General features: G+C 36.4%; 1 protein-coding gene across 2 annotated transcripts in view; it reads left to right on the forward strand.

Annotated features, from left to right (window-relative positions):
• The window catches only part of LOC148642120 (MORN repeat-containing protein 1-like), a 71,504-nt gene that overhangs the window by 10,184 nt on the left and 35,259 nt on the right, over positions 1-26,061 (forward strand). For both annotated transcript variants that reach the window (XM_088617076.1, XM_088617077.1), the window contains exons 7-11: positions 1,160-1,256; positions 4,110-4,220; positions 5,136-5,262; positions 5,840-6,033; positions 15,053-15,118. In XM_088617076.1, the coding sequence (XP_088473202.1) occupies positions 1,160-1,256; positions 4,110-4,220; positions 5,136-5,262; positions 5,840-6,033; positions 15,053-15,118 (595 nt within the window). The remainder of the gene's footprint in view (positions 1-1,159; positions 1,257-4,109; positions 4,221-5,135; positions 5,263-5,839; positions 6,034-15,052; positions 15,119-26,061) is intronic.

Genomic DNA, 26,061 nt, shown 5'->3' on the forward strand with positions numbered 1-26,061 from the left:
TCTTGGTCCTTTTATTGCTAATATTGTAAACTCTATATAACTCTCCATTGTAGTGCTTTTTGATCTAATGTTGCAACAACTTTGTCATATTCTTAAGACATCCAACTTTTTGATCCAGTTTGTAGTGGACATTGGCTAGAAAAGTTTCAACATAGTTTTTGCAGCTTCATCTTCCTCAAGGTTTTGTATTTAGTCCTCTGTTGTTCAGAGAGTATTGTTAGCTGTAAATTACATTTCTTTCATACCCTACAAAGTTCTCCATGATCACGATATTCTATGTTTCTTGGAGCAATGGTACATACTCCATGTGTTCTGGTATGATCTTTGAGATCTACTGTACAAATGCTGACTCTGGTTGAAACAGAAAGGCTGCCTGAAATCAGATGGATCTACAGCTTTTTGCTATTAAGTTCCCCATCCTATTTGATATTTGACTAAAATGCTGAGTTTTTAAGTCAGAGTAGAAAACCTTTCTATTTGAACATGCTTTTACTCGCTGTAGATTTTTTTTCCCCCTACAGTATATGCAGTGTTTTATGTTTTTGTCTGTGCATGCTCAAAGATGCTTCACCAGGAAGAACACTATACACTGTATAAATAAATTTGACTTGAATTGGCTTGACTTGTTAAAGCTGATGGTGATGAAAGTTTTCTTCAAAAATGTTTTTGAGACTAGATAACCACTAACTAAAATTCCTGCTCGCCACCTGAAGAATAAATGGAGAGGAGGCATACTCTTCTAATTTAGGAGCCATTTCTTCTGTAGGAGAATGCCAAATCTGAAACAAAATAGAAAACAAGTGCATAAGGACTGAGTCTGTTTCCCTTCTCCCCTTTGATTTAAAACCTTGAAAGAAGAACTAGAGCTGCATAATGTTTTACTGCTGCTGAAAACCCCAGTGTAATCTGATAAATGCTTCTGAGCTGGGTGATTTTACCAGAATGTTGTTTTGTACAATTAGCCTTCATAACTGAAGGTCAAAATTGGCAATGCCAAGACCTTTACAAGCATTTATCATTTCTAATAAATAATGAAGTGCATTATGATGATCTACTCCATTATCATATTGCAACTGTATATACTAAAAATAGGGAAAAAAACTAACTATCTCCTTAACATTTTTCTCAGCCAGTAACTGTGGTCTTGAATTCTTTCCAGGGACAATGGAGAAACAATCTTTTTAATGGTCAGGGGACAATGATTCACTGCTCTGGTGTCATCTATGAAGGCTTGTGGACAAGTGGGCAGCCTGCTGGTGAGTACCGTTTGATTCTAAAGACTTATTAGCAGCAAGAGACAGGGGTCCCACCCTGCTGAGTCTCTCTTAATTGATATTGCCTGTCTGCTGGCCCTGATATTTCTTAACAGCCTTTCATTTGCTCCATACATGGAACTTATCGTCATAGCAACAGCTGAGAATGCAATAGTTCACATCTGTAGGAACAGTTAAATTGAGCAGAAAGAAAGCTAGCACCTGTGGCTACTATTATAGACAGTTGACTACTGTTTTTGTAATGTTTATTAACATTAATGCTCTTTTTGTATGACCTGACTGTATAGCCATAATGACTTAATTCCTTTTCCGAAGCCTATATTTTAGTGTAATTTTGAGTTTCTTTACCTCCTTTTTGTAGAAAATCTAAATCTACTTGAGTATTTTCTCCAATGCAACATAATTAAGGCTTTAATCCTTACCTGTATAATCAGTGAATGTTGTTTTGTTTGATGCAATAGTTAATCTGTGCACAGGCATAATTCTAATTTGGTTAATACAATAAATGAGGTGTGGGGCTTGACATCTGTGATTATAGGTTGCAATAAAAAAAGATATCATCCTACAATAATACATCTGCTCTAGTTTTACATTACAGAGTATTGACTGTATTGTACTTTTTCTTTTGGTGGAAAGTAGTTTCTGCTTTTTTCTTTTTTTTTTGCTTTGATTTTCTTTAAAAGTCTTAATTTCTCCTTTCTATTTTAATCAGTACAAAAACAATGAAATGACTATCCTTAATTCACTTTAGCCTCTTAAAAGGTGTGTCATTAAATATAACCACAAATTATTTTTTTCCTGATTTCGAAGATAGCACTCTTTTTACAGGTTTCTAGTATTTGTTCAGGGCTGCGTGAATGTCTCTGCAGAGATTACGAAGACTGAAATGAAATCAAGAGTAACTGAATATAGAGTTCTGTGGTCCTGTTTTGATTTAAAATGTTAGCAGCCTGTCCCTTAGTTTGTCTCCATGGCTCCCATGTCTTTGGACACTCGGGTTCATCTCGTCACTGAACTGGACCCCTTCGGTCTGTTATGGATGACTGAAGGTGTGACTGCATTCTAATGGGACTGCTACAGGGAATTTACACAGACAGGATATGATCATTTTCAACAAGCCTTTTCAATCTTCAGCAATGTTCTTCAACTAGACCTGACGTTGATTTAGACTTCCTGTGAATGAAGCATCCATTTATATTGTATGTATATAGCAAATAGTACTTGTTAACTGTGAGCTGTTGGGTATTTTTATTTCCTTTCTTAATTTGTGTGGATGTTTGGGAGTTAAGCTCTTGTTTCTTGAGACAGTCCTGTTTTTTTTTTCTTCATGTTCAGTTCTGTTAACTATTTCTAACAGTGTTAAATTCATGTACATATAAGGGTGTGCCAAATATATTACTAAAGTTTGCAGATTATTCTGTTAGGGTACAGTTTCACATGTTTGATAGAAACTACATTCCTAAGCAGTCCAGAAAGCAAACGGATAAATCTAATCGCTTACATGCATAGTAAGATACAAGGTTTCGTAGTTTAATTTGCAAGCCCTGACTGTGTAGTCTGTATGTGTTACACTGATAATTCTACCAAATTATTCATTACAGGAAAGGCATGAACTTTTTACAGATAAAGTTATTTCCTTTTCAGAAAAACATAAATATATTTATTGCATAATAATGCTGGAAGTCATAGGTTACTATTGAAAACAGAATTAGCACTGTGTAAATGTTAAGTGCTTCCTTGGTACATTAAGAAATACAAGAGATTTAACTGTTGCAAGAATACGTTTACTATTACATGTAATTGATGATAAATGTAAAACTATATAGTCCTAAACCCTGATATTGCCCTAATAGTCTACACGTTTTAAACTTTGAAGAATAAGAGTCTTTCCCCAGCCATTAATACTAAAAATGAAGCATTTTGGTTCAGCCCAGAAGGCCACATTGGAATATATAGTACACCAATATTAAACTGTCTGTAACATAATTGGTAGTTTTTGCCACAAGTCTTTTGTATTTCTTTTGTGAAGAGATTATAAAGATGCAAATGTATCAGGGTAGAGATTAACAGCAGCTGAAATTAAATTTAAGAATATATATGCAGTGATTATAATATGCTGGGAAAAGCCATGAAATAATCCGTTTAAAAGAGGCCACTCATCCATCAGTTTAACTGTTATAACTGCCATTAAGATTATTCTGTGTTTTGGGCTTGGGAAGTAGGGAAATGTGGTGTTGTAATGCACTGGCTTTTGATTTCATCTGTCAAGATTACTATCTGCATCTTTGCACTATTTGATCTGAGTGAAGGGGAATGACAAATGGTAATTCTAATAAATTATATAATCTTTAGTTATCTTTGAAGTGTTGAGCCATGGTCTACATTTATTTTGTCACAATTTATTCAGAGTTAGATGGGAATCAGTTTGTAAGATCTGCCTCTTCGGAATGCAGCAGTCATGAGGCATTCTTATCGGCCAGATTGTTGATTTAACCTTTTTTTTAAAATTAATTAATTTTAATTTAAAATGTAGTTAAGACGTTTAATGGTCCGGAATTCTACTTGTTAGCGACAGATTCAAGGATTGCAGTGCACTTGTATACTACAGTATGTCTTCATTCTCAGCGCAACACCCAGGAAAGCAATAAGATTTCCTCAATTTTAAATTGGCACAGTGGAATTCAATTCCACTTTCCATGCATTGCATTTCATCAGTACGTTAGAACTGGTTGAAAGCATATTTTAAACACTTTTTTGCTCTTCTCTTAAAATGCATCTGGTATAATTGGTACAGCGAGTGAATCATGCTTGTTCAACACTTTTAATATGCTGCAGGTGGTGCATCTAAGATTGTAATTGAAGGAGGAGATATGCTTGAAGTGTTCCAGAGATCACCTTTTACTCTTGAAGTACAACTTCAAAATGAAGTGGGGGAAATCATTACAGGTAAGTTCTTGAACAGAACCGTTGCATCACATGGGGGAAAATGCAACTGCCAAAATAGGATGTTCTTACGGTCTTGTACAGTGGTTTAGTAAATCCAGAGGTTAACTCAAATTTAGCTTTCAAGATTGTGGACGTTAACCAAGGACTTAATCAAGTTTAAAATATTTTGTCTGCTCTGTTTACAGCGAGGTGATTGAAGAAGTGTAGGGCAAATGTGAACTTGGCAAAGTATTTATGGGCTCTTTATATTATCACCTGCACTTCATTAAAATAGCAAAATTGCAGGATGACATTCAGATTTTAGGGGAATACAGTAGTTTATTTGGTTAAATTAGTCTTTAAACCTTTTTAAAGAAGTTTTTTGGATTATAAGGAATTGTCTAAATGCAAATCGTTATCTGGGCTTTTTAAGTATCTTGTATCCAACAGTATTATTGTGAGTTCTTCATACTAAATTTTAAATTCAACAAGGAAAGTTAAATTACATGTCAATTTTATACTGTTTTTATGTTATTTTTCTAACTGTAGTTTTTTAACATGGTAGTTAAATATGGTAGCTTTTGTAAGCAGTTGTGTGTCTCAGAAAGATCGAAAACATCCTGCATTCTTTCTTAATTGCACTGCACACAGTAGTACTCCTGTTATTTAATTAATGCCCCCCGTTTGTTCTGAAACGTTTTGTTTTGTGCTGTATGAATTCTGCAACTCAACAAGGCATAGTATTTTAGGGAAGAGAAGGCACTAGAGGCATAGTGACTGAAGAACTCAAATCAACTTCATGTGTTTGTAATTTATATGTACAGTTCAATGACAAAACATTGGAATGTATCTAGGGTTTAATGCTGATTCACCTAGGTACTACAATAAAAAGGGAGCTCTATTTTTCTTTAATTATACCTCCTCTCTGTTTGCAAGGTGAGAATGGTCGCGTTTTGCAGATTTGGGCTGGTGTTCGCAAAGAGGAAGTCCCTCCCACCTCTTCCTGCACCACACTATTAAAGCTGATTGAAGACATAGAAGAGAAACCTGTTCTAACACCATTGTAAGTAAGCAGAGTAGTCTTTTGGTTTGATATTGATATCGAACGAATTTAATTGAACCTGAGATTTAAGACAAAAGCTTGAAGTTTCTTCATAATCATGTATCTTGATTGAAATTATGGTTGCATGTAAAATGGTCTCAAATGCCTAAATACTTTTAAAAGTTCCTTTTCATGTTGAGGCAAAGATTGTATTGTTCTATGTAGTTCCAAAACAAAACAGTGAATGAAGATGACCCCAACTCCAAACAAACGTCATTCAGTTTCCTTATAAAGGGGTAATGGAAAATAGGTGTGTATGCAATGAGTACTATACATCTTAGTCTGCAGCTTGTGTAGTTTCTTTAGTCTGAAGGGAATACTACCCCTTATTATGTATAAGCAGCTTTGATAGACTGATTGAGCACAGTTTAATTTAGAAGTTCAGCCTTCACATTCTGCTATTAAAAATAAGTAATAGGTGGCAGGAGGCAGTGAGCTTATGTATTATGGGACATAAGGGAGGTTAGATTTCTGGCTATGAGCTTATCAGAATTGCTCAAGATACTGAAATGTCAGTTTTCCCTTGCCTTATGCACAGCGGGTTTGAGTGTATTAGCTATCCTTTGATGGAGCGAGTCTTTGAAAGCGATGACTCCAGAGGCTCAGCCCCCCTTGCTGTGGCTAAATCCGGATTTGTGCAGACGGACTCGCCAATCCCTGAGGGGGAATCGCAGTCTGGAAGTGGATCAGACACCGTGGCACTCGGAGGGGGTACCCCTAGCTACCTGGATGGTGAGTGCAGATAATCACAGTGCTGATTTGTCATGCCCATCTGTTTAAACTTTTTTTTTTTATCTTCTGTCTGTGTTGATAGCATCCCAAACCCAACAGACTGAAAACTAAGTGTGTGCTAAATTCTAAAGCTGAGCCGGTTACACCTTTTTAAAAGAGTTATTTCAAAAGAATATTGTTTGCTCTCACTGGCTGTTTTTAAATTCTTAATTTTTTGGTTTAATTTAATTGATAAAATATACAAATATCAATTACAGTTGATGTAATTGGCAATTTGTGCTTTACATACCCCTATCTTCCAATGACGTGCTAATGTGTTGGTGCTTCAACACGCACAGTAAGATTGAGTTTAAGAGCAAGAGAGTCTTTAACATATAGCAAGAACTAAAATATTTTGAAAATCTTGAAAATATTTACAATTTGGTTTGTCCATTTTGACCACTAATCTATTTTTATTCAAAATAGTTTGTAACTCTGGGTCTTTCCAGTTATTAAACCTAAAACATGTTAAAGCAAAGTGTTGCATACTGCTACATGCTTTGGTTTATGGTTATTGTTTTCAATACCTTTGGAATGTGGCTTTTAAAAAAGTTAGTCTTATGCATTCTGTAGGAATAGCAAATCACTTTCAAAAGGATGTTTTATTTGTGAATAATATGGAAAGGAAAGCACAAAGGAATTAGTTTTTCTTAGAATGTACAACATAAACAATCCCAATTCACCATTCCAATATCCAAACAGTGAATAATGATTTTTATTTTAACCAGTTTAACTCTGCATTTATTTTTACATAGCCTTGAGTTATAATGTCAGTATCAAAAGTGACAAAACGTGGGTCACAAGCTACAATGTTTCCATTAAGAGTTCTTTAAGGGTATGAATCTCTTATAAAAGTGAAAAGAAGTCCAGCATTGGGAGAAATGAATCAAATATGATTTAAAAAAATGAATGGATTGAATAGCATGGTTGTCATTAGTTTTTCCAGTTAATTTGTACCATTATTGTAAATACTGAATAACTTGGTCATATCATCAAATGATACATTCGCACCACTGCTTTTAATTGGTTTATATCTTTTCACCAAGGCCTTTGTTTCCCTCAGTTATTGATTCAGGAAGGCCCTTAGTTTGACCCAACAAGTTGCAATCATACTTGTTTGGCAATGAAACATGTTCTAATACAGCCACTTTTCTCATGCTTAATGTGATACCATGAGATGTTCATAAGTGTTTTGAATGATATGAGTGATTAAGATTATTGAAGGCTCCACAGGAAATGAATCTGTGAATGTTTGTTGTTAAAAAAAACATCAGCTTAACATCTCCAGCATACATAAGTGACCCTTGCTTTTCTCATTTCCTTGCTTGATTTGATACAGTTTTCTTTTCTGCAGCACCATCATTTTTATGAATAGCTTAATTTGGACTTTTGCTAGTGTTCTTAAATGGGGCTTAGATGACAATTGATTAAATTAGGTATTGAGCTGGCCTAATCAAGCACAACACTAGACCACCTATGTTATGACTTGTTATACAGAGCTCTCCAAAAGTATTGGGCCAGCGAAGTCAAAACAGTTGTTGTCAAAACAGTTTAGCAGTTTGTGCTTGTGATCATGAGATTAAGATGAATAAGTAATATATAATGTAAATATCTTTTGGGGTAATTACATTTGGTGACATTAGAACAAAAACATACTTTGTGATCACCCCAGTGATTTTAAATGACCATACGAATTGGACACATTCATTTTACACAAATTTCAGCTCGCAAAAGTATTTTGTTTGATTTACTACATGAAACCAGCATTCCACTGATGTCCTTAAGCTCGGAATATTTTGCTGCAGCCACTTCCCTGGGTCCCACGGGGTTTATTCCCTGTTTCTGAAGTGTTCTGACTTTTTTAGCATGTAAAGTACACACTCTATTTGGATTTAAATCAAGAGATTGACTTAGCCAGTCTGGGGCTTTTTCGCTTTCCTCTCCTGATGAATTCCGTGGCTGCATTGCTCACATGTTTTGAGTCATTGATATGCTGCATAGTAAAGTGTCACCCAATAAGCATTAATTCTTTTTGTTCAACATACTGTAAGTAGACAAATTGTTTCATTCTTCTATAAGGATTGGTCCGACAGCTCCATAAGGGGTCATGCGTGCTCAGGCCATGATGAGATGTTCAGTGTTTCACAGAGGGGGTGGTGTCTTGGGAACATCTGCAGTTCCTTTTACCACACATTTACCTCTTCCATCACTGTGGTAAATGTTTATTATCATGGCCTCGTCTGTCCATCTAAAGCTCACCTGGCTTGTTTTCGTGCCTGCAAGCGAATTCTAACCTGGGTTTTCTGTTCTTGGTGCTGATGAGGTGTTTACATCATATGATGCAGCCTGCGTCATTCTTTTGTCCATCTTCTGTGAATTGAGCATTTTGATACCTTCACCCCTGCACCTGCATTAAGGGTCTTAATGATTTCCCTGGCATTTGTTTGGGGTTTTCTGTTATCCCTGTGACTGGTAATTATTCTTGTGGTTTCTTCTTTAGTCTATTGCAGATGTTTAGTTTTGGTATCTCCAATTTTTGTGCTTTGGTTCCAATCTGAATTTCTCTTATCTTTCTGCTTCCAAATTTTATTTAATGAGAAAGTATTTCACTTTTGTTTAGACTTTTGACTATGGACTCCAAACACTGAAGTCAAAGCAAGACAGGTTGATAGGAGGTTTACAGCTCTGTGTGCCTAATTACCCAACAATAAACACCTGGTCAACAAGGGACACCTGTCAGCAATTTCTCCTTCAAAATGAAGAGGTTCAACACTATCATTTTGTTTAATTCGCAGTAGACCTGAATTGACTTTATTAAAAATGAAAGACTTAATTGTCCTTCATTCTTTTTCTCCCATAATTAACGATTATTTAGAGTTAATAATGAGAGTTCCAATTTAAGATTTCACTGTCCAAGTATATTTGGAGGAACCTGTAATTTACCTGGAAATTTTTGCTACTTGTTTGTGTAAATCTATGGACAATCAACCTTGAAGAGATTTGTCAGTGATATTTAGTTAATATTTATCAGGCTTACCTGTTAAATAACAGTTTGAAAACGAGATGTTAATACTTTTGTGTGTATTTGATTGTCTACTCTGTAATGATAGTTTATATGGTTGTGCTATCCAGAGTACTGTCATGATTACCTAGTTGCCTATAGTAAATGTAAATACTGATCAGTATGAATTTGTTGAACACATTTAAAACAAAACTATTGCTAAGATTATATTCATACGGCTCCTTGAGCACCAGTCAGACCATATCTTCATGCACTCCTGATTTTTAGGCCTGTTGCAGTCTTTTATTTTCTAGTGCACATTGTTTAAATATCACAGAATTGTCAAGGAGAGCAGCTGTGCATCATCCTACTGTACCCATTTGCCCTTTTCTTATATGTACCCGCAAAAAAAGTATGTCTGTAGTATAACCAATGCAATGTACTGCGGTCAAATAAGAGATGTCATGTACTGTATACCACTTATGACATGTATACCACAAATAACGTTTTGGTTAAGAAGTGAGATGCTGGAATTGGAGTAATTGCATTTCTAACACAGCCTCATTTCTTATTGCGTTGCTGTGCTTCGTTAATAAAGTCTGGGTTCAGACTTCACTGAAAAAGTTGTTTTGCACACAAACTTTTGTTAATTTAAATATTTCATTTTTGCTCCATTATTCTAACAAGATCTTTCCCTTTTAGACCAGTATGTTACCTGTAGAAATGAGTGGTGAAAGCATGTTACTGATTGGAACCAGGGTGAGCAACAATCCAATTTAAGAAATAAAATTGGTGGGGTTGATTCAGACAACATGGAATACCTCCAGGTCTCAAAGGTTTTTATTGTAAACCACCTTGAGGATTCATAATCTTCTGTATCTGTCTCTTAAATCACTTGTAAATATGACTGCACAGCAGTATTTTTTTTAAATTTCAATCCCTTAGTCAAAAGAAGACCTTCCAGAGAAGAAAGCTCAAGTTTACAAAGGACTTTTCTTGCCTGAAGCCATTTGTAACACACAAAAATCCAATAGGCAATCCATAAATCATGAAAGGATATGATTAAAAGATGTTGTTGGCAGAATCTCTGAATTAATAATATATGTGTATTGAAGATCCATCTCATCAGGAAGACCTCTGAGGGTTTGGTGAGCAGGTACATGGAGAAGCTTTGGACTTAAGAGTCTGGAAGAAGGGCCAAGGGTATTGCAGAACTCCGAAGCTGTTAAGAAAGCACTGACTGTGTTCTCCCCTGGCGTTTCCTCTCACAGAACATCCTGCAGATTCTGAGAGAACCAGTTTTCATTTTAACGTATCGCTGGAGAATTCCTTAACTGAGCAGAAGTTTCATACACTGCACAAAGCTGTCGAGTGGGCAGCCTTCATTTTCCTTGCAGTGTGAGGTGTGGAATAGGAGTGTCTGGGCGCGCGGAGGATGTTTTTTTTATTGGAAAGTATGATTTTTAACTACTGAGACAGCATACATGAAGAGTGTTTTTTCAGAATGTTGATGAAGATACTTTTTGACTATTTTACAGTACATATGTGAAAGCAGTAAAGTATATACTACTCTTAACCAAAACATGCATACGATCTACTGATTGATGTGTTAATCACAGAATGGAAGTGCTTTAAACCAACTGCTGTTTACACACTAATTGGTGGAAATGACCTCAAGTGTTCCATAAATCATTCACTAAAGGTTGAGTGTAGTTCAGATCCAATCTTAATATCAATTTTCTCACTCAGATTACACGCTGATTGAATCAGCGTATAGCATGCTTAGCTTGTGTAAAGGAGTTGTAAAGAGGTTATTTGCATGTCCATTATGTTTATAATATATTTTCTATATAACAAACAGTTACATACTGAAATATCATATTATGTAATGCATACACATTTTTCAAAATCAGTTTAGCAGCCATGGATCAGATGGCATCTGTTTCAGATTTTGTATTTATTTCTGAAATCTTAGAAAGGAGTGCATGATTTCTCAAAGAATCATTATCATGAAATGATATACAGTATTATGCTTAAATGACTTTACGGTTTGAGAATTATCAGATTTATATTGTTAATTTTATTAATAATAATAATTGCTTACACTTATATAGCGCTTTTTCTGGACACTCCAGAAAAATATTAGAAATAATTGAGACAATTGTGACCTCTAATGAACCTATATCATAAACGAGTAGTTTTGTTTACCATGATTAGAAGCAGTCCTAGATTTCCTCACCAAACTAGCATAAGATGCTCTTGAATTAGTGATAATTAAGGTGTTAGACAACTGACATGATTTTCTATGGAAAGGATCATTTTTTAAAGGCTAAAATAACTTCACACATGTATGCTATATGGATGCCAGGTTCTGGTGACAAACGTATATGCAAGTACTCAGTGTAAGCCCTTGCTCATGTTAAATAAGGGAGATGGACAGATCTAATTGTAATCGATATCATCAATCTAATCTAAATACCAATTACCTGCTGTCAGATTAAAGTCACTTAATCCTGAATCCCCACCAAGCTAGTTTGCAGTACCTTGCCGTGTCAGAGCCTGTTATCATGTTTGAAACGATTACCTCAACAGGATGCAGTCTGATAAATATTTCATATTGGTCTCCATTAAAGAAAAATAAGCACTTCACCTAGAAAGATGAAAGCAGCAGCATTCTTGTTGTCTGCCAAGTTAACGATCGCATACTTAGAGGAGATCTATCACATTCTATGTGGGCAAGTTGTCACGCCTCCGGAAATTATGCCAAACGTAGCCTGTTACTTTAAGATTTTTTTTTTTAATGCAACAGTAGTGTAATATATTGTATTTCTCGGTTATCTTTTTGTTTTGGTTTTCTACCAACTCCCTTTCTCCGTTTCGTATTTTTAACCTTTGGGTAATCCAAAGGTAACTTGAAATACATTTCTTTGCAAGTCTGCCTTGACTTGCCCTTCACTACAGGAGAGGCAGCTGAAAAGATTCTAAGACACTTGGTTTGAAATAAGGAAAGATGTTCACTGAGCAAGAACAACTTGCTGCTTGGATCTATAGCAGTGTAAGAAGGAGTAGTGGTGTTTTGGAAAATAAATTCCCAGTGTTTTTATTTATTTATTTCTGAGAAGATCTTTTAGATTAATCTCTAGATTTTATGTGCAAATACTTAGTTACTTCTAGCACCAAAACAGAAGTTTATTCATTTTGATTTTTTTTTCTAAAAGGAGCTAATTTAAACTGGAAGGTAATGGGAAATACAGGGTGTGAAGCTTTTGAGTTACTTGTAACAGGATAAGATGTGTAAGCTGTAATTCTTTTAAATTTCTGTCATCTCTTCATTATGACTGCAAAACTCCACTGTTGTGGCTCTAGTTGCTCAGTTCTTGCTACATTTAAGATCCAAGCCTGTTTAAAATCCTTGCCTAAATCCTGTTTTCAGATTGGATTCACACCTATGTATGACTATAGAGTAATGAAAAAGAGTTGGGTTTTTATCCTTATGATCATGTATAGTGGTACAATGTTTTTACTGTAGTTTGATCGTGGATTTTTCTGTAGTTTCCCATTAATTTGCTACACTATGTCATAGGAGTACCATTATCAATGTTTAAAGAATTCTTCCTATGGAACAGCATTGTGTTTCTATGGTCTAGTATAGTAAAATATAAACATTATGACAGTCTGAGGTTGTTTACCTAACAATTAGAAAAGCCAGATAGTTGATGTTCACATCCTTTTTTTCTCTTCAATCACAAGGATGGCCAATGAGTTGAAATCCAGACAGATGCTTCAAAATATTAACTTTCTAGCTTTATATTAAGTTAATATTAACTTATTAACTTTCTAGCTCAGCATTCTGTGCAGTATGCATTTTCTGCGATTTTTTTTTTCTTAGATATCGGAAGAGTGACTAGCTTGTGTTGAGGAGATACAGCTACTGTACTTTAGAAATGTTAGCGTGCTAACAAGCCCATGTTGATAAGCTACAACGGAAAGGCTCTTATTTTGGGCGCCTGTAGCATAAGACCCTGACTAAGGTATGGACTTCAGGATTGATTGTCACCCAGTCTTATACTGGTTGTGGTTATTCAATCCACTGTAGCAGCTGCCTGTTCTTGAGCAATGCAAAACTTTTTTTCCCTTTTGAGGGTGAGATCTTAACCCCCTAAATTTGGCAAGCATTCCCAGCTGTTCTAGTATTTGGAGGAAGAGATTTTCACTTGTAGTGGAGGATTTTAAAGCTTAATTTTTATCCCACATTTCCAGGAAAATTCCCATTTGAGAGACCCTCTCACCTCCATGACTGTGGTGCAATGTATATCTAATAATCGTAGAAGACCCAAAGAAGCACATGTGTTGCATCTGGCCAATCTTGCTACTTGATTTAAACCATGGCAAATATGATTCCTTATTTATTTAATGACTCATAAAAATAGAGCAGTGTCTAAAAGAATCATGCACTTGTAGCAGATTGCCAGTGGCTAAAAGGTTATATCTAAATGGATGTATACTTTGATCTCTTACTATTTAAAAGGTACATCTTATGTGAGTCATTGCTGACTTTTTTTTCCTATACAGTGCAGCCAAAGAGCATCTAAGATGAGTAGTGATGAAGGGAGCAGATTAAAGAGATGCTGTCGGTTTGATCCATTCAGACATTTATGTTACTGTACCTTGAAAAGCAGCATGAACCTCAAACAATTTGTGTATTTTATTGCCTGCAAGCTAAACATTTTCCAGTCTTAGCCAATTGGTTAAAATTGGCTAAGCTTAAATTTATGGGTTATAGTATGTTGAACTGGCAGTCAATGTAAGTTCTTTTGACTCCCAATGGTCTATGCTGAGTTTTTCTGTGAGTTACAGGACATACATTTCAGCTTCCCTTAAAACAGAATTTTTTAGAGAAATCAGATTTGTTTTAATTGATAAAGATCAGTAGTGAATCCCCTTTCACTTTTAAGTAAAATCTTAAATGCTTTCTTGCACTGATTTTATAATAACATAAAATGTTTTCACTTTTGAAACCTGTTACATTCCCCACTTGAAAAAGGGTTATTTATTACCTTTTATTAAAACATCTTCCAGTTTTGTAATCAGATATCATTACAATTATTGTAAATTTTATGTTTTTTGGGTTTTACTATTTAAAAATGTGAAAAATCTTAAATTTGTGGAGGATTTAAAAATTACAAATAGCTTATGATATTATTTCTATAAATGCACCATATGAATCTAATATTTATTTCAATGCCCTTACAAGGGTCTGAAAAAAACTGGTTCTAATTTTAAACCTTTATTAGTTGTTGATAGGGATACAATAAAATAGAAAATTTACAAGAATGTCAAGGTATACTATTAAACTAGTAAATCTATGTTTACTATCTTTAAGTCATCTTATTTTCTGTCTTGTCTGAGCAGGGTGTTGGTAGTGATGTCAGATCCTACAGTATGTCGACAAGTCCAGAAATGGTCTAACCGAGTTATCTACAAGGCTGCATTGAGCTCTCTTCCTAATTTAACCATCTGTATGTAATTAGCTTTCTTTGTTATCATAATGTATATATTTTCTGCGTCTTTGCATCTGTGTTATAGAAATCTGGAAATATTAACTATCTAGTTATAAATGCTTATTCCAGTATACTAGATAATCTGTGAGCGTGCATTCAACTGTTCAAACACTTGCAAATACTCATGCTTTCTTCCTTCACATACTGTAACATGTTGAGGTATGCAAGTGCATGAAAATATATATGAGAAGAGAGAATCTTTCTCTTTCAGTTTCCAGGTGCTTAATCTGCAATATTCTAAGAAAAAGTTTCAGCCTAATCGGTAAAGAACTGTTGGCCTTGATGCTGTGCTTTTTTAAAAGGAGCCCTAGGATTTTTTTTTTTATTGATCCATTTCAAGTTGTATATTTCAGTCACATTTAAAAGAAATTCTTAAGACATTGTCTGACCCACTTTTCCCTGTTTTCTTTTCTTTTAGGAAAAACAGATATTTCAGATCAGATTGGAGAGAGTGAAGCTACTGCTATAACTGAATCAATTTCAGGTAATTTTGCAAGAGTGCAAGTTTTTATTCTCACTACTAAAAGCATGTTTTAAGAAGGAAAATTAAGATACTAATGTTTTTTGCTATAATATTTGATATGAGAACTTGGTGACGGTTAAATTTCCAGAACGGTGCTACATAACTGCTGAAGTAAGATGGAGGTTTTGCTATAGTATTGAGGTTCTATTTAAAGACGGGTTTTGCTCAGTTGGTAAAAGAACATAGTGTGGCAATATACATGACCAATTGTATTTTTACATTATGGTAATACTCTTAGTTAGGACGTTCATTCCTTACTGTTCCGTGCGTGCATTAGTTCCAGAATATTCACAGGCACCATATTATTTTTAATTTTACCGCATGTTGTAAATGGCAGTGTGAGCAAATACAGTATGTACAGTAATCCTTGAGAGAGATGGGTTACTGCTATGCTGTTTCATAGTACTGCCTTTCTATGACAGCTGCAGAGGATCCTATGGATGTTAATGTATGCATGAAGCATGGAACGTGCCTTCGCAAAATCGACATACAATATTCTTTGCAAAGAACAGTCTAGGAAGCAAGGACTCTTGCTTTCTTGCCCTTAGACATTCAGTGTGTTGGACTGCATTTGATTCATTGATGTTTGTACATAAAAATGCACCATTTCCCTTTTTTACATATTTGCTAATACAGTAACTCAGAGGCAAGTGTCGGATGTGAAAGCACACTTCACCGCCAGTGCCTGCTGGTACAAATGTAAAGGTCAGGGCCTTCTCTAAGGCTTCTGGCATCTGAGAAATGAGGGAGAGCCCTGTCAGAGGCAGTCCGACATGATGTGTATCTTCTATGCTGTTTCATTACAATTGAAAGAGGCTTTAAAAGAGGTATCTGGTATGTTTATGCTGTGAATCCAGAATAGTATTATTTTAGTGATTTTTTTTTTGCAATTTAAAATATTTTTTAAAAAAATATATATCTTAAAGGATTCTATAATACATTTCCTTTTTTAAAAACTAATATGAGAGTATAAGTTTTATATATAAGTATAGTGTGTGTGTGTGTGTATCCTATACATCTTTGAAGCAGCTTGAAACATGTTGGTTTTATTAGACAGCTCTTATGTCTTGACTTCATTAAGATAAATCCTTCTATAATCCTGTTTTTTTCCAGTATCAATATTGGAACATAAAATATTGTTAAACACAGAGATGATTGTGTGAGATTTGCACCCAGATGTAAGAATTTATTAGAATAAATGTAATTGTACAGTGTACTGTATAGTGGTTTTCATGACTTTTCCAAGTTTGGTACAGGCCTACACACCACAATCAAAAGGCCATCCAAACCCTTTACCTTGTATTTTGCCCGGGGGCTGAACGTTTGTGCTGTGTGCATCTCTTATCTCCCAGCACTGGCTGATTGTCAGGCTGCTCTAAAGTTCAGAGAAGCCCTCAGTCAAGTGGAAAGTAACTGGCGATAATCCATTGCTCTTCATGCTACAAGAGTGGTTTGAAATTTGAAGGTCAGACTGATCGTGTTGGATCACAAAGCAGCCTTGTTAATTTAACTGCCTGCCTCATTGCTTTCCTGTTAAGTTAGGTGAGAAAATTGACCCTTGCTAATTTTCCCTTGCCTCTGCCCTTATTCTTTTAACAGGGTCCCTGCAGTGCGGGCATCACAGCCCTGCCCTTAGAGAGTACTTCATTAAGTTCCCTAACAAAGAATAGGGACATTGTTAATGACCCAGAGCACCTTGTATGCTTAATTATCGTCAAACTAGAAACAAACAGCCGTCACTCCTAAAACATATATATTTATTACTTTGGTTTGCTTGTTAGCATAGCAGGAAAATATTTGGTGAATTAGATTTCATAAATGTGGTTTGTCCTTGCATAAGACATTCATTGGAATTAAATTTAACTCGATACTGCAGCTGGTCTGAAGAACAACTTAATAAAACTCAAATGTTACGTGATTGTGATGCCCTGAGTATATTTCTGCCATTTACAGAATAATTTCATAAGTTCATATTAAAACCCAAGAATGCACTATCAGTATTAAAAAGTACAGATGACTGTAGCTCATATCTTTGTTCTTTAATATTTGTGTACATCTGTAAGCAGCTCCCTGTGTTGTGAATATTTCTGTGGACTGCGATGTGTACTGTACAGTATGTACTTGTAAGAAAAGTCCTTTTCCCTTCTATGGGAAAGATTCGGCTCCATTTGAGGCCAGGTATCAGCTAAGGCGGGTGTATTCAGCAACTGAAACAATGTATTTTTATGGATCTGTCTTGAATATTGATATTTAAGTAGAAGCTCTGTAGAAGTAGAAGTGCTGTTACAATTAAAGTAACCAGGATGCTGTTTGTTTTGTACAAGAGAACACTTTCACTGAAATTCCAAACCTTGGATTTTTCTTGTTTCCTTCAGCCCTTTTTTCAGCATCATGTTTAACTTGCATGTTTAGACTCAAGTGTGTTTTCATTATGTCTTTCTCCCTGTACTACCTGAGAAAACGTGTTCACTGTTCAGACATGATAGGAGGTAAGCAGTAGTAACAGAGCCTTATTTACAGTAAGTGCCATATCCTGACTTTAAAATGTAAAATTTACAGTTTCTCCATCTAGTTTTATAATATATCTGGTCAAATATGAAGAAAATCCAATTATGTTTTATTGATCATCAAAAATATCTGGAGGCTTTGGCCTTGAATTTACGAGGTAGGGGCTCTGACCTGGCCTAGGCTGAATAAATCAAGGTCATTTTCATCTGGTTTCAAGCGGAAAGCTTCCTATTTTTTTCAGCAGCATGACCTGCAGTAGTTTGTTGGAGGATTCTCTTGCCCTAATCCCACTGAATTTAACTTCAGTGGCCATAACGATGGCAGTTTGATCCGGTCACCGATACCCTTTACATGGCAGTGCCAAGGCCAAAGTCTGGAAATTCTCAGGTGATACAGGCATGCGTTTTCCCCACCAAACAATGAAGGTTTCACTTTCCCTATGAAAATGAATTTCTCCATTTGCAAATATAGAGACGTGCAACTTTTTTACTATTGTCTGTGAGAGGTGTTTTTGAAATAATCTAATAAACTTCAGCAAAAAGAATAAAAGATAGACATAGGGACCTGAATGGAAATTATGAATATATAGAAAGTAGGACTGAAAATGAATCATTTTTATTTGCATAAAATCAATTTTGGATGTCTGGAACACAGTACCAAGCCATTGCAGATAAAACTGAGATCCTACAAGAAACAGCTGGAACTGCCTCAATCCATTTCCCTGTGTGCTCTGTCTGATCTCTTCCTTTTATCTAAGTAAGGCTATAAACTTATGATTAACATTTGTGAAGATCCACCAATTACAAGCTTCTGCAGGTTTCGCTTAAGAGTGATTTCTTTGAGGAGACCAGAAGACAGGGATGCAGTGTTAATTGAGATCTACCACATCTCTGGGAGCTTAAGACAGATTGTCATTAAGTCAGTTTAATGAGCCATCCCCTGGATATCAGCACATGGTACAGCAATGCTGTCTTTACCATACAGACCGAGAAACTTTACTTGTGGCAATGGGAATGTCCTAATACTATGGGAATAAAGCTGAACAATTTTGGAATGCAACTTCAAAAGTTTGCAGAATACAAAAAAAAAATCAAGCATGTCCTGCAAAATTTCAGCATTATTTTCAGCATTATTGGAGCATTAATTAGCTCATTAGATATAAAATTGCAATTGAGATGCAGCAACCAGTTCCATTTTTTTTGCAAGAGTGTAGTGATTAACTACTTAAGAGTCCAGGTCCATGGGTTTTTTAAACTTGTAGCCTTCAGAAACAAGACCAGAGTTCGGGGACTTGTTAAGGTTAGCAACAATTTATACGAATAGTAGGAAAACTAAATTTGAGTAGAGGCATAGGAATGGAGTTCCAGACACGGGTTGTTGGTCTCATTTTAACAAACTCAGCAACAGCAGTAATATCCACAGCAGTAAAATGACAGAAACTAAAAGTTGTAAGAGCTGGAGTGGGCACACTTGACACAAGAGCAGAAAGTGAGGTCATCAGCTGGTTATTAATATTTTTTTTGTTGTTGTTGTGAAATTGCATGAACGTCTTACACTGTACTCTGTGACCCCTCTCGGTCAGGCTGGAATGGAAGAATAGAGCCAAGCTCATGGAGGTGGCTCCGGCTGCCATTAGACCATCTTTGTAGGCCAGGTTGTGTTGTTCTAAGCCTGTAGATGGAACAGCCAGTCCCATCCTCCTCCACAGTCACTCATGCTCCTGCCATCGTGAACTGCAGCTCATGTACCTGGAGAAATAAGCAAAAGGAGAGATGAGGTTTATTGGGAGCTAGACAACTGAGAATTTGTGTACTTTTTCTTTATATAAATATTTTTTTCTGCTAGTCTCTGCTTTCTTATCAAAAAGCACTATAGATCTAATTAAAGATATCTTTTGTTAGGTGTGTAAATTCCTTTACTCCTTCTTTTTCACCTTTGTTAGCCAATTGTGCATCTTTTTCCTGAATTTAAATTAATTGCTTTTTTTGGAGCTGATTTGTTCTGGGGGTTTTTGGCTGCTTTTTAATCTTTTTGTTCAGTTCTGCTGCTGCTGCATTATGTGTGTTGGAACGCACATGAATTGATTGACAGGCCCCCAGAAAAAGGAAAAACAGCGATATGTAGATGCTCAAAATACTACACCGCTTAAAACTTTCAGTTTTCCAGCCTTAGACTAACATTGTGTGGGCTTAGAATTTCAGCTGAAAGTATGAGATGAAAAGGGAAGAAGCCAATCCGTCCAGTAGGCATACATTTTATTCTCACACCTGAAGAAGGCTCCACAGCTGAAATGTTGTTTCTTTTCTTCTCTTTTCAGAATGGAATAAACCTTTACTTGTTCCATAAATTTGATTCTGTGCTCTAAAATAAGTAATTAAGATGAACTATTCTCCAACACTGATGGCATAGTGGTGCAGTGTTTAGCATTACTGCTTCAAAGCTCTGGGACCCTGGGTTCAAGTCTAGACCTAGAGTGATATCTGTGTGGCGTATGTTCTCTCTCTATGTTTGTGTTGGGTTTTTTTTCTAGGTGCTCTACTCTTCTCCCACAGTCCACAAATATACTGTTAGGTTAATTGGCTTTCGGGGACGTGTGTGTGTGCCCTGTGAGGGACTGGCAGTCTGTCCTGAGTCCTGTCCTGCCTTATGCCTGGGATAGACTCCAGTTCTCCCTTGACCCTAAATTGGGAGAAGTGGTTAGAAAATGAATGGATGGATTTTCCAATTTGCAAGGTGATAGCATACTACACTTTTTTTTTCAGATTTTTTTTCAGATTTTTCTAAATCTTGGGCATCATCTAGATTGTACAGTATATCAATACAGTACATGACAAGATTTTTTCAATTTTAACAAATTGAATTTAAACCAATTTTCTAAAGTTTCATATGGGGAATAAATTGTTATGCATTTAATGTTAAACTTCCAAACTTAGCATATTTCCTTTAGCTTCTCTGTTGAAGTATGAGTTGCTGAAAAAGACTCTTGGTGTATCCTCCCTGTCCAAAGACAAGATTACGTCATTTCAAGATGGTAATACAGCAGGCTGGCCAGGCAAGCTGGGGCATTTCAAACCTTGAGCAGTAATTGGATTTCTCAATGGCGGGGTATCCAAAGGGAAAGAAAAAAAGGGCTTTTAGGCAAACAAGGGAGTGATAACCTCCGCTTACCTTCTTTTATTACTAAGGACAAAATTAAAAACCAGTAGGGGACATTTAATATTAAAATTAATGGTCCATGTTTTTTGCTGGTGCCGAAGGCAATTTGCTGTGTCCCCCTCCTTTTTTAATGCACTTTGCGGTCTATATTCTGCAAAACCTTCCTGTGCCTCTGCAGCTATTTTAACAGTAATGTGATTTAATACCAGTGTGTCCTTGTGGCAAATGAAGTGGGAAGTGCACAGGCAGTTCAAGATCTCCTGGCACTCCAGGATTTATTTGCCGTTTTTGTCACTGTGCTTATGCTTGGGTAGAGGTGCAAACGTATCAGTACAAACACTTTTTCAATAGCCCTGGTGGTTATACCTCTGTCAAGGTGGCTAGGTGGTAAATTCCAATAATGCTTTTCATTTGTTAATCCTTGCTCCTGGGACATCACGCCTTTGAAAAGTCACCTGACAAAAATGCAGTGCTTTGCAAACATATTTAAATCATCACAGCTTTCACATTTTGCTGCTTTAAAGCTTGCACCCGTGACACTTGAGTAGCAATTAGTATTTGTTATATACACAAGCTACTCCACACATTCAAATCAAAAAACAAACCAGAAGTAAAAGTCATTTTTGCATAAGAATTCAAGCCCTTTGCTTTGACAAAACCTAAATCAATTTAGGTGCCCAATTTCCTTGAGCCACACAATTAGTGAGAGGGCCCTGTCTGTGTGCAGGAATAGTAGTTCACATGATGTCAGATGATTACACCCGTCTGTGTCAGGTCCCTCACACAGGTCATGCATTTCAAGCAAAGGTTCAAATATGAAGACAAGGAACTTAAAGAATAACTGATGGACAGAGCTGTATGAAAGGACAGGTCAAGAGAAGGGTATCAAATCTTTCAAAGACCTAATATTCAATTTCTTCTTTGCATGGTGAAGTCCATTAAGAGGTGGAAGGCACCCAGACATGACCAGGATCAAGCTGACCATCCAAATCAAGCAGCTAAGCAGGGAAGAAACTGATTTGGGATGCTTCCATGAGGCTAACGGCAACTTTGAGTTACAGATTTCACTGGCTGGGATGGAAAAAAATGTCCAAGGGTCACTCCATAAAGGGGGATTGTAGGGAACTGAAAAAAACATCTCAAATCCAGAATGGGATTTGCATGAAAGCATCAAAGTGATACTGCAAACATGCAGCCAAAAGATTGTCAAATAAGACAAATTCAAAACTATTTGGTCTGAATGCAAGGTGTTACTGTACATCTGATGTAAACCCAACAGAGTGCACCATTTATTCAGCACCATCTCACTGGCAAATGTGGTAGTGGCAGCATTATGTTCTAGTTCTGCTTCTCATCAGCAGGGACTGGGAAGCTTGTCAAGACTGATAGGAACATAAAGGAGCAAAGTGCTGACAAATCTTAGAGGAAAGGCTGCTTCTCACCTGCTGTTTAACTAGAACAAAAATTCACCTTTCAGCGGGACAGTGAGCTAAAAAACAAGACCAAAGTGACCCGATCAAAGTCCTAGCTTGATACATTTGAAGAATTTATGGAACATCTAGAAAACTGCTGTCCATAAGGGATCCCCAAGCAACTTGAGAGAGCTTGAGCACATTGGTCTAGAACAATGGGCAACAATTGCATCAAGAGAGTTTGCAAAATTGGTTGAATGTTACCTAAAGAGAGAGCTGTAATTACTGTCAAACGTGCTTCCACCAAATGTTGAGTTGACAGGCTTGAATACTGTGAATATGTATGAAATCAAATTATTTAAGGTTTTTTTCTTGACTTATTGCTAACATTTTGCTGTAACATATTTTAATTGTTGAAAGTTTTCAGCTTGACTAATAGGTTTTAAAAGTGTCCATCATTATTCTAAGCAACTCCATTAATGGGGTTTGAACTATTTTTTTTTACATTTTCAATTTTTAAATGTATATTATGCTCTCCAAAGCATATTGGAGCACAATAAGATTTAGACTTTTTACATATTTTTCTTTGCACAACAAAAAGTAATCTTTTTTTTTTACAGAATAATTTTGATATGCTGCAATAGATCTTTTTTTTTTTTACTTTAATGAATAGCTTCATATCTTTTTCTTCAACACTTGTGACTGCTGGGTTTAATTTAAATTGGTATGGGGCAGGAATGCATTTTGATTTGAAGCCCTTCTTGGTCTTATTAGCAATTAGTTATTGTTTCAGCAGTGTGGGGGACTTTTTTCCATTCCTTGTTTATGGCTGCCTTTTTGGGAAAATATCCTCTGAGATGTTACATTAACGGTTAAGAAACTACAATATATACTGTAAATGGATGACTGGAAAGAACCCTCTGGTGGATGGCAAGCCCCTAAGTATTGCCAAAGAATCAAATGCATGTGAAGCATCCTGCCTGGCCTCAGAAATTCAAGGTGATGTCCAAGTGTAAGATAAGGAGATCTTTACAATTGGATCTACATCTTACTTAGCACCCATGACTCTGTCCAGAACTGAAGAGGAGGTAAGTTAGCTTATTAAAAAAAAAAACCGAGTTTCTACAGTCAAGTCCTTTTATCTTCTGATCAGCATGTTAACCTTCCATATTCATAACAATATTGATACAGCAGGGTGCATCAGATTTAATGATGCTTTGCTTAACCTTTGGTTTACAGTTTCTGTTCACTCCTCGTCTTAGAATCTCTGTTCCTCGGAAATCAGTCTTAAATTACAATGACGTATCTGATTACATATTTCTGTGAACTTTAGTAAAACAGAGACGGGGGTTCTTGCTAGTTAAGTAAATATTGTCTTGCTCCAAGTTGCTCTGGTCTTTCATCTTTGAGCCTTGTTTCTGCTCGTTAAGATTCTCTGTAGAGGAGATCAAAGATGGTCTTTATGACAACAGAAGTCCTTCAAGAGAAATTTACTGGTTTCTCATTCTCAAAGCTGGTGGTTAAGAGATGAGCTGCTGATATAGGTAGAAACAATTCTTGAATCTCATTTAATTGACATCAGCTTTTCACTAAATTAAAAGGCAGAATTAACCGCGGATTGTTATAAGGTTTGATGGGGTGGACGTCTTTTAGAAAACAAACAAATGCAGATTGAATTCATTTCAAATACTGTACAGTGTAATGAACTTTAAAGTGTTTCTGTCTAATAAAAAGGTTACTTGACAATTTCTTAGACAAAATGTACATGAATGATGAATAGTGCAGAATCCAATTATAAGAAAAAGAAAGAAAAACTAATGTCTGCCTCACATGAGGCATTATCTCATATAGAGATCTGCTTGTCAGGGAGAATAACTAGCAAAACTAAACTGTCGATGACTCCGGCAGGCTATAAAAACAGAGCAAATTTCTTTCTTCCCCCAACGCTGTCAAATGTGAAGATTAAGGCGTGTGATGTTTGATATATTTATTTATTCAGTTTTAAGACGGAGGCCTTATCTGAAATTATTATTTTTTTGCTTCTTTCCGACTTTTCTTTTTTTAAAAAAAAAAAAGTGCTTGGAATGCAGCACAATCAGTCCTTTTGTTTCCCTGTTTTATTTCTTCTGCTGCTCAAGTTCAGTGTTAATCTGATAGCACAGAAAATATCAGTCTTTAAAAAGAAAACCACAATCTTGTCTGTAGAGTATGCATATAGAACACGGGAAATGTCAAGATTATTTCTTTTGGTAAAATAGAAAGAACAGGTGATCATTTCTCAGAGGCAGATTGCTATAATGCAAGTTTCCATTTCTTTTGATAACATCTTTTCCTGTAAATATCATGTTTACTGAATTACAGTTATCTTTTTGTGCAGTTTATCCGTCTTACTCGAGAACTGCAGCAAGGTGAATCACCTCACCTAGTGTCAATGTACCGAGTGCTAATTTGACTCGGGCATCCATAAGAAAAGAGAACAGAAAAAAAACACTTTACTAAGTAACGGACACTCTTCTGTGTGTTTTGATGAACTCCTTGAAGAGAGATTGCCTCCTTATCCCTCCTAGTTTTGCAAAGCAGAGTGCAGTTGGTGCCTGAACTGCTGTCTTGCCGAGAGTCTGCCAAAGGTCTCGCACCTGCTGTAACAGAGGGATGGCGAGGCAGGGGGTGGTATTTATACAGGATGGGTCTACTGAGAGGAAGGAAAATTGCTGTTCCAGAGCTATACCACTCCTTCTGAGTCAAGTTCAACAGGAACCAAGAACAGTTAAAGCTCTTCCCTGCAGTGCACATCCGAGCTGGCTTATATAGATGGAAAGAATTTCAAGCAGTAGTGGATGAACAGCATGTTCAAAGTCTGACATGAATTTAAGTACCTTAACTCTGAGCTTTTGTGCTGATACTGTATACCAAAATAGGTCAAAATTATTACAAGGCCTTTTTTCTTTGTCTTTAGTTAGCAAGACGGTATGCAAAAATAGTCTTCGTCTTTAATCTTGCCACTGAGATGCAATTTTCCATTTTGTTCCTTCTTTTTTTGGGTATTTGTTTTGCTCTAATTTAGTACATTTTGAATTCTCTGATTATAGTATTTATCAGTGCAATACTACAGCAATTTGCGGGCTATATTGGTTTTTGTTAAGCCTTCGTTACGGCAGCATTGCTGCATCTGCCCTGTGTATTGTCCCGGGTTTGCTCAAAACTGCCAAACAGATTTTGACCATATTAATTCTAAATCTTTAAGCTGCTTCGAATAACCAAAATGTTGCATACAATACCTGTACATTTCTGAGTATTTGTTTAGAATTCTGCTTTAGGATCCCTATGAAAATATTCACTCTTACACACACGCAGGGGAGAATTTAGAGATGCCAGTGAGTCTATGCCACAGGTTTTTGGACAATGTTCGGTAACTGGAGCACCTCCTGAAAACTCAAAGCTGCCACAGGGACAACTTGCAAACAGATCACACATGAGGCACTCCAGGTCAGACTCCAATCCAGGACCTAAGAGCTTTGAAGCACCAGAGCTGCTTACCATGCCAAAACGACACCCCTATTCTATGTCTTGATGCATAGATACAGTAGTTATACTGATGGGGAAAAAAGAAACGCAACACCCCCTCTTCCACACTCTGGCCCTCCGGCCTGCGTGGAAAAGACTGAAGAGTGACTCTGGCCTAAGCCAGTTGGGTGTGACTTCTAGGAGCAGTGAGCAGAGGGCCTCTGACAGTTCACCTTGCTCTAAGGCCAGCAGCATGGAGCCTCACTGTCCTGTCACGGATGCAGGCATTATGTCTACCGGCAGTTTCAGCAGCGGTATGGGTGG

The sequence above is a fragment of the Lepisosteus platostomus genome, chromosome 23 (genome assembly GCF_059453375.1).
Source record: "Lepisosteus platostomus isolate fLepPlt1 chromosome 23, fLepPlt1.hap1, whole genome shotgun sequence".
NCBI lineage: Eukaryota > Metazoa > Chordata > Actinopteri > Semionotiformes > Lepisosteidae > Lepisosteus > Lepisosteus platostomus.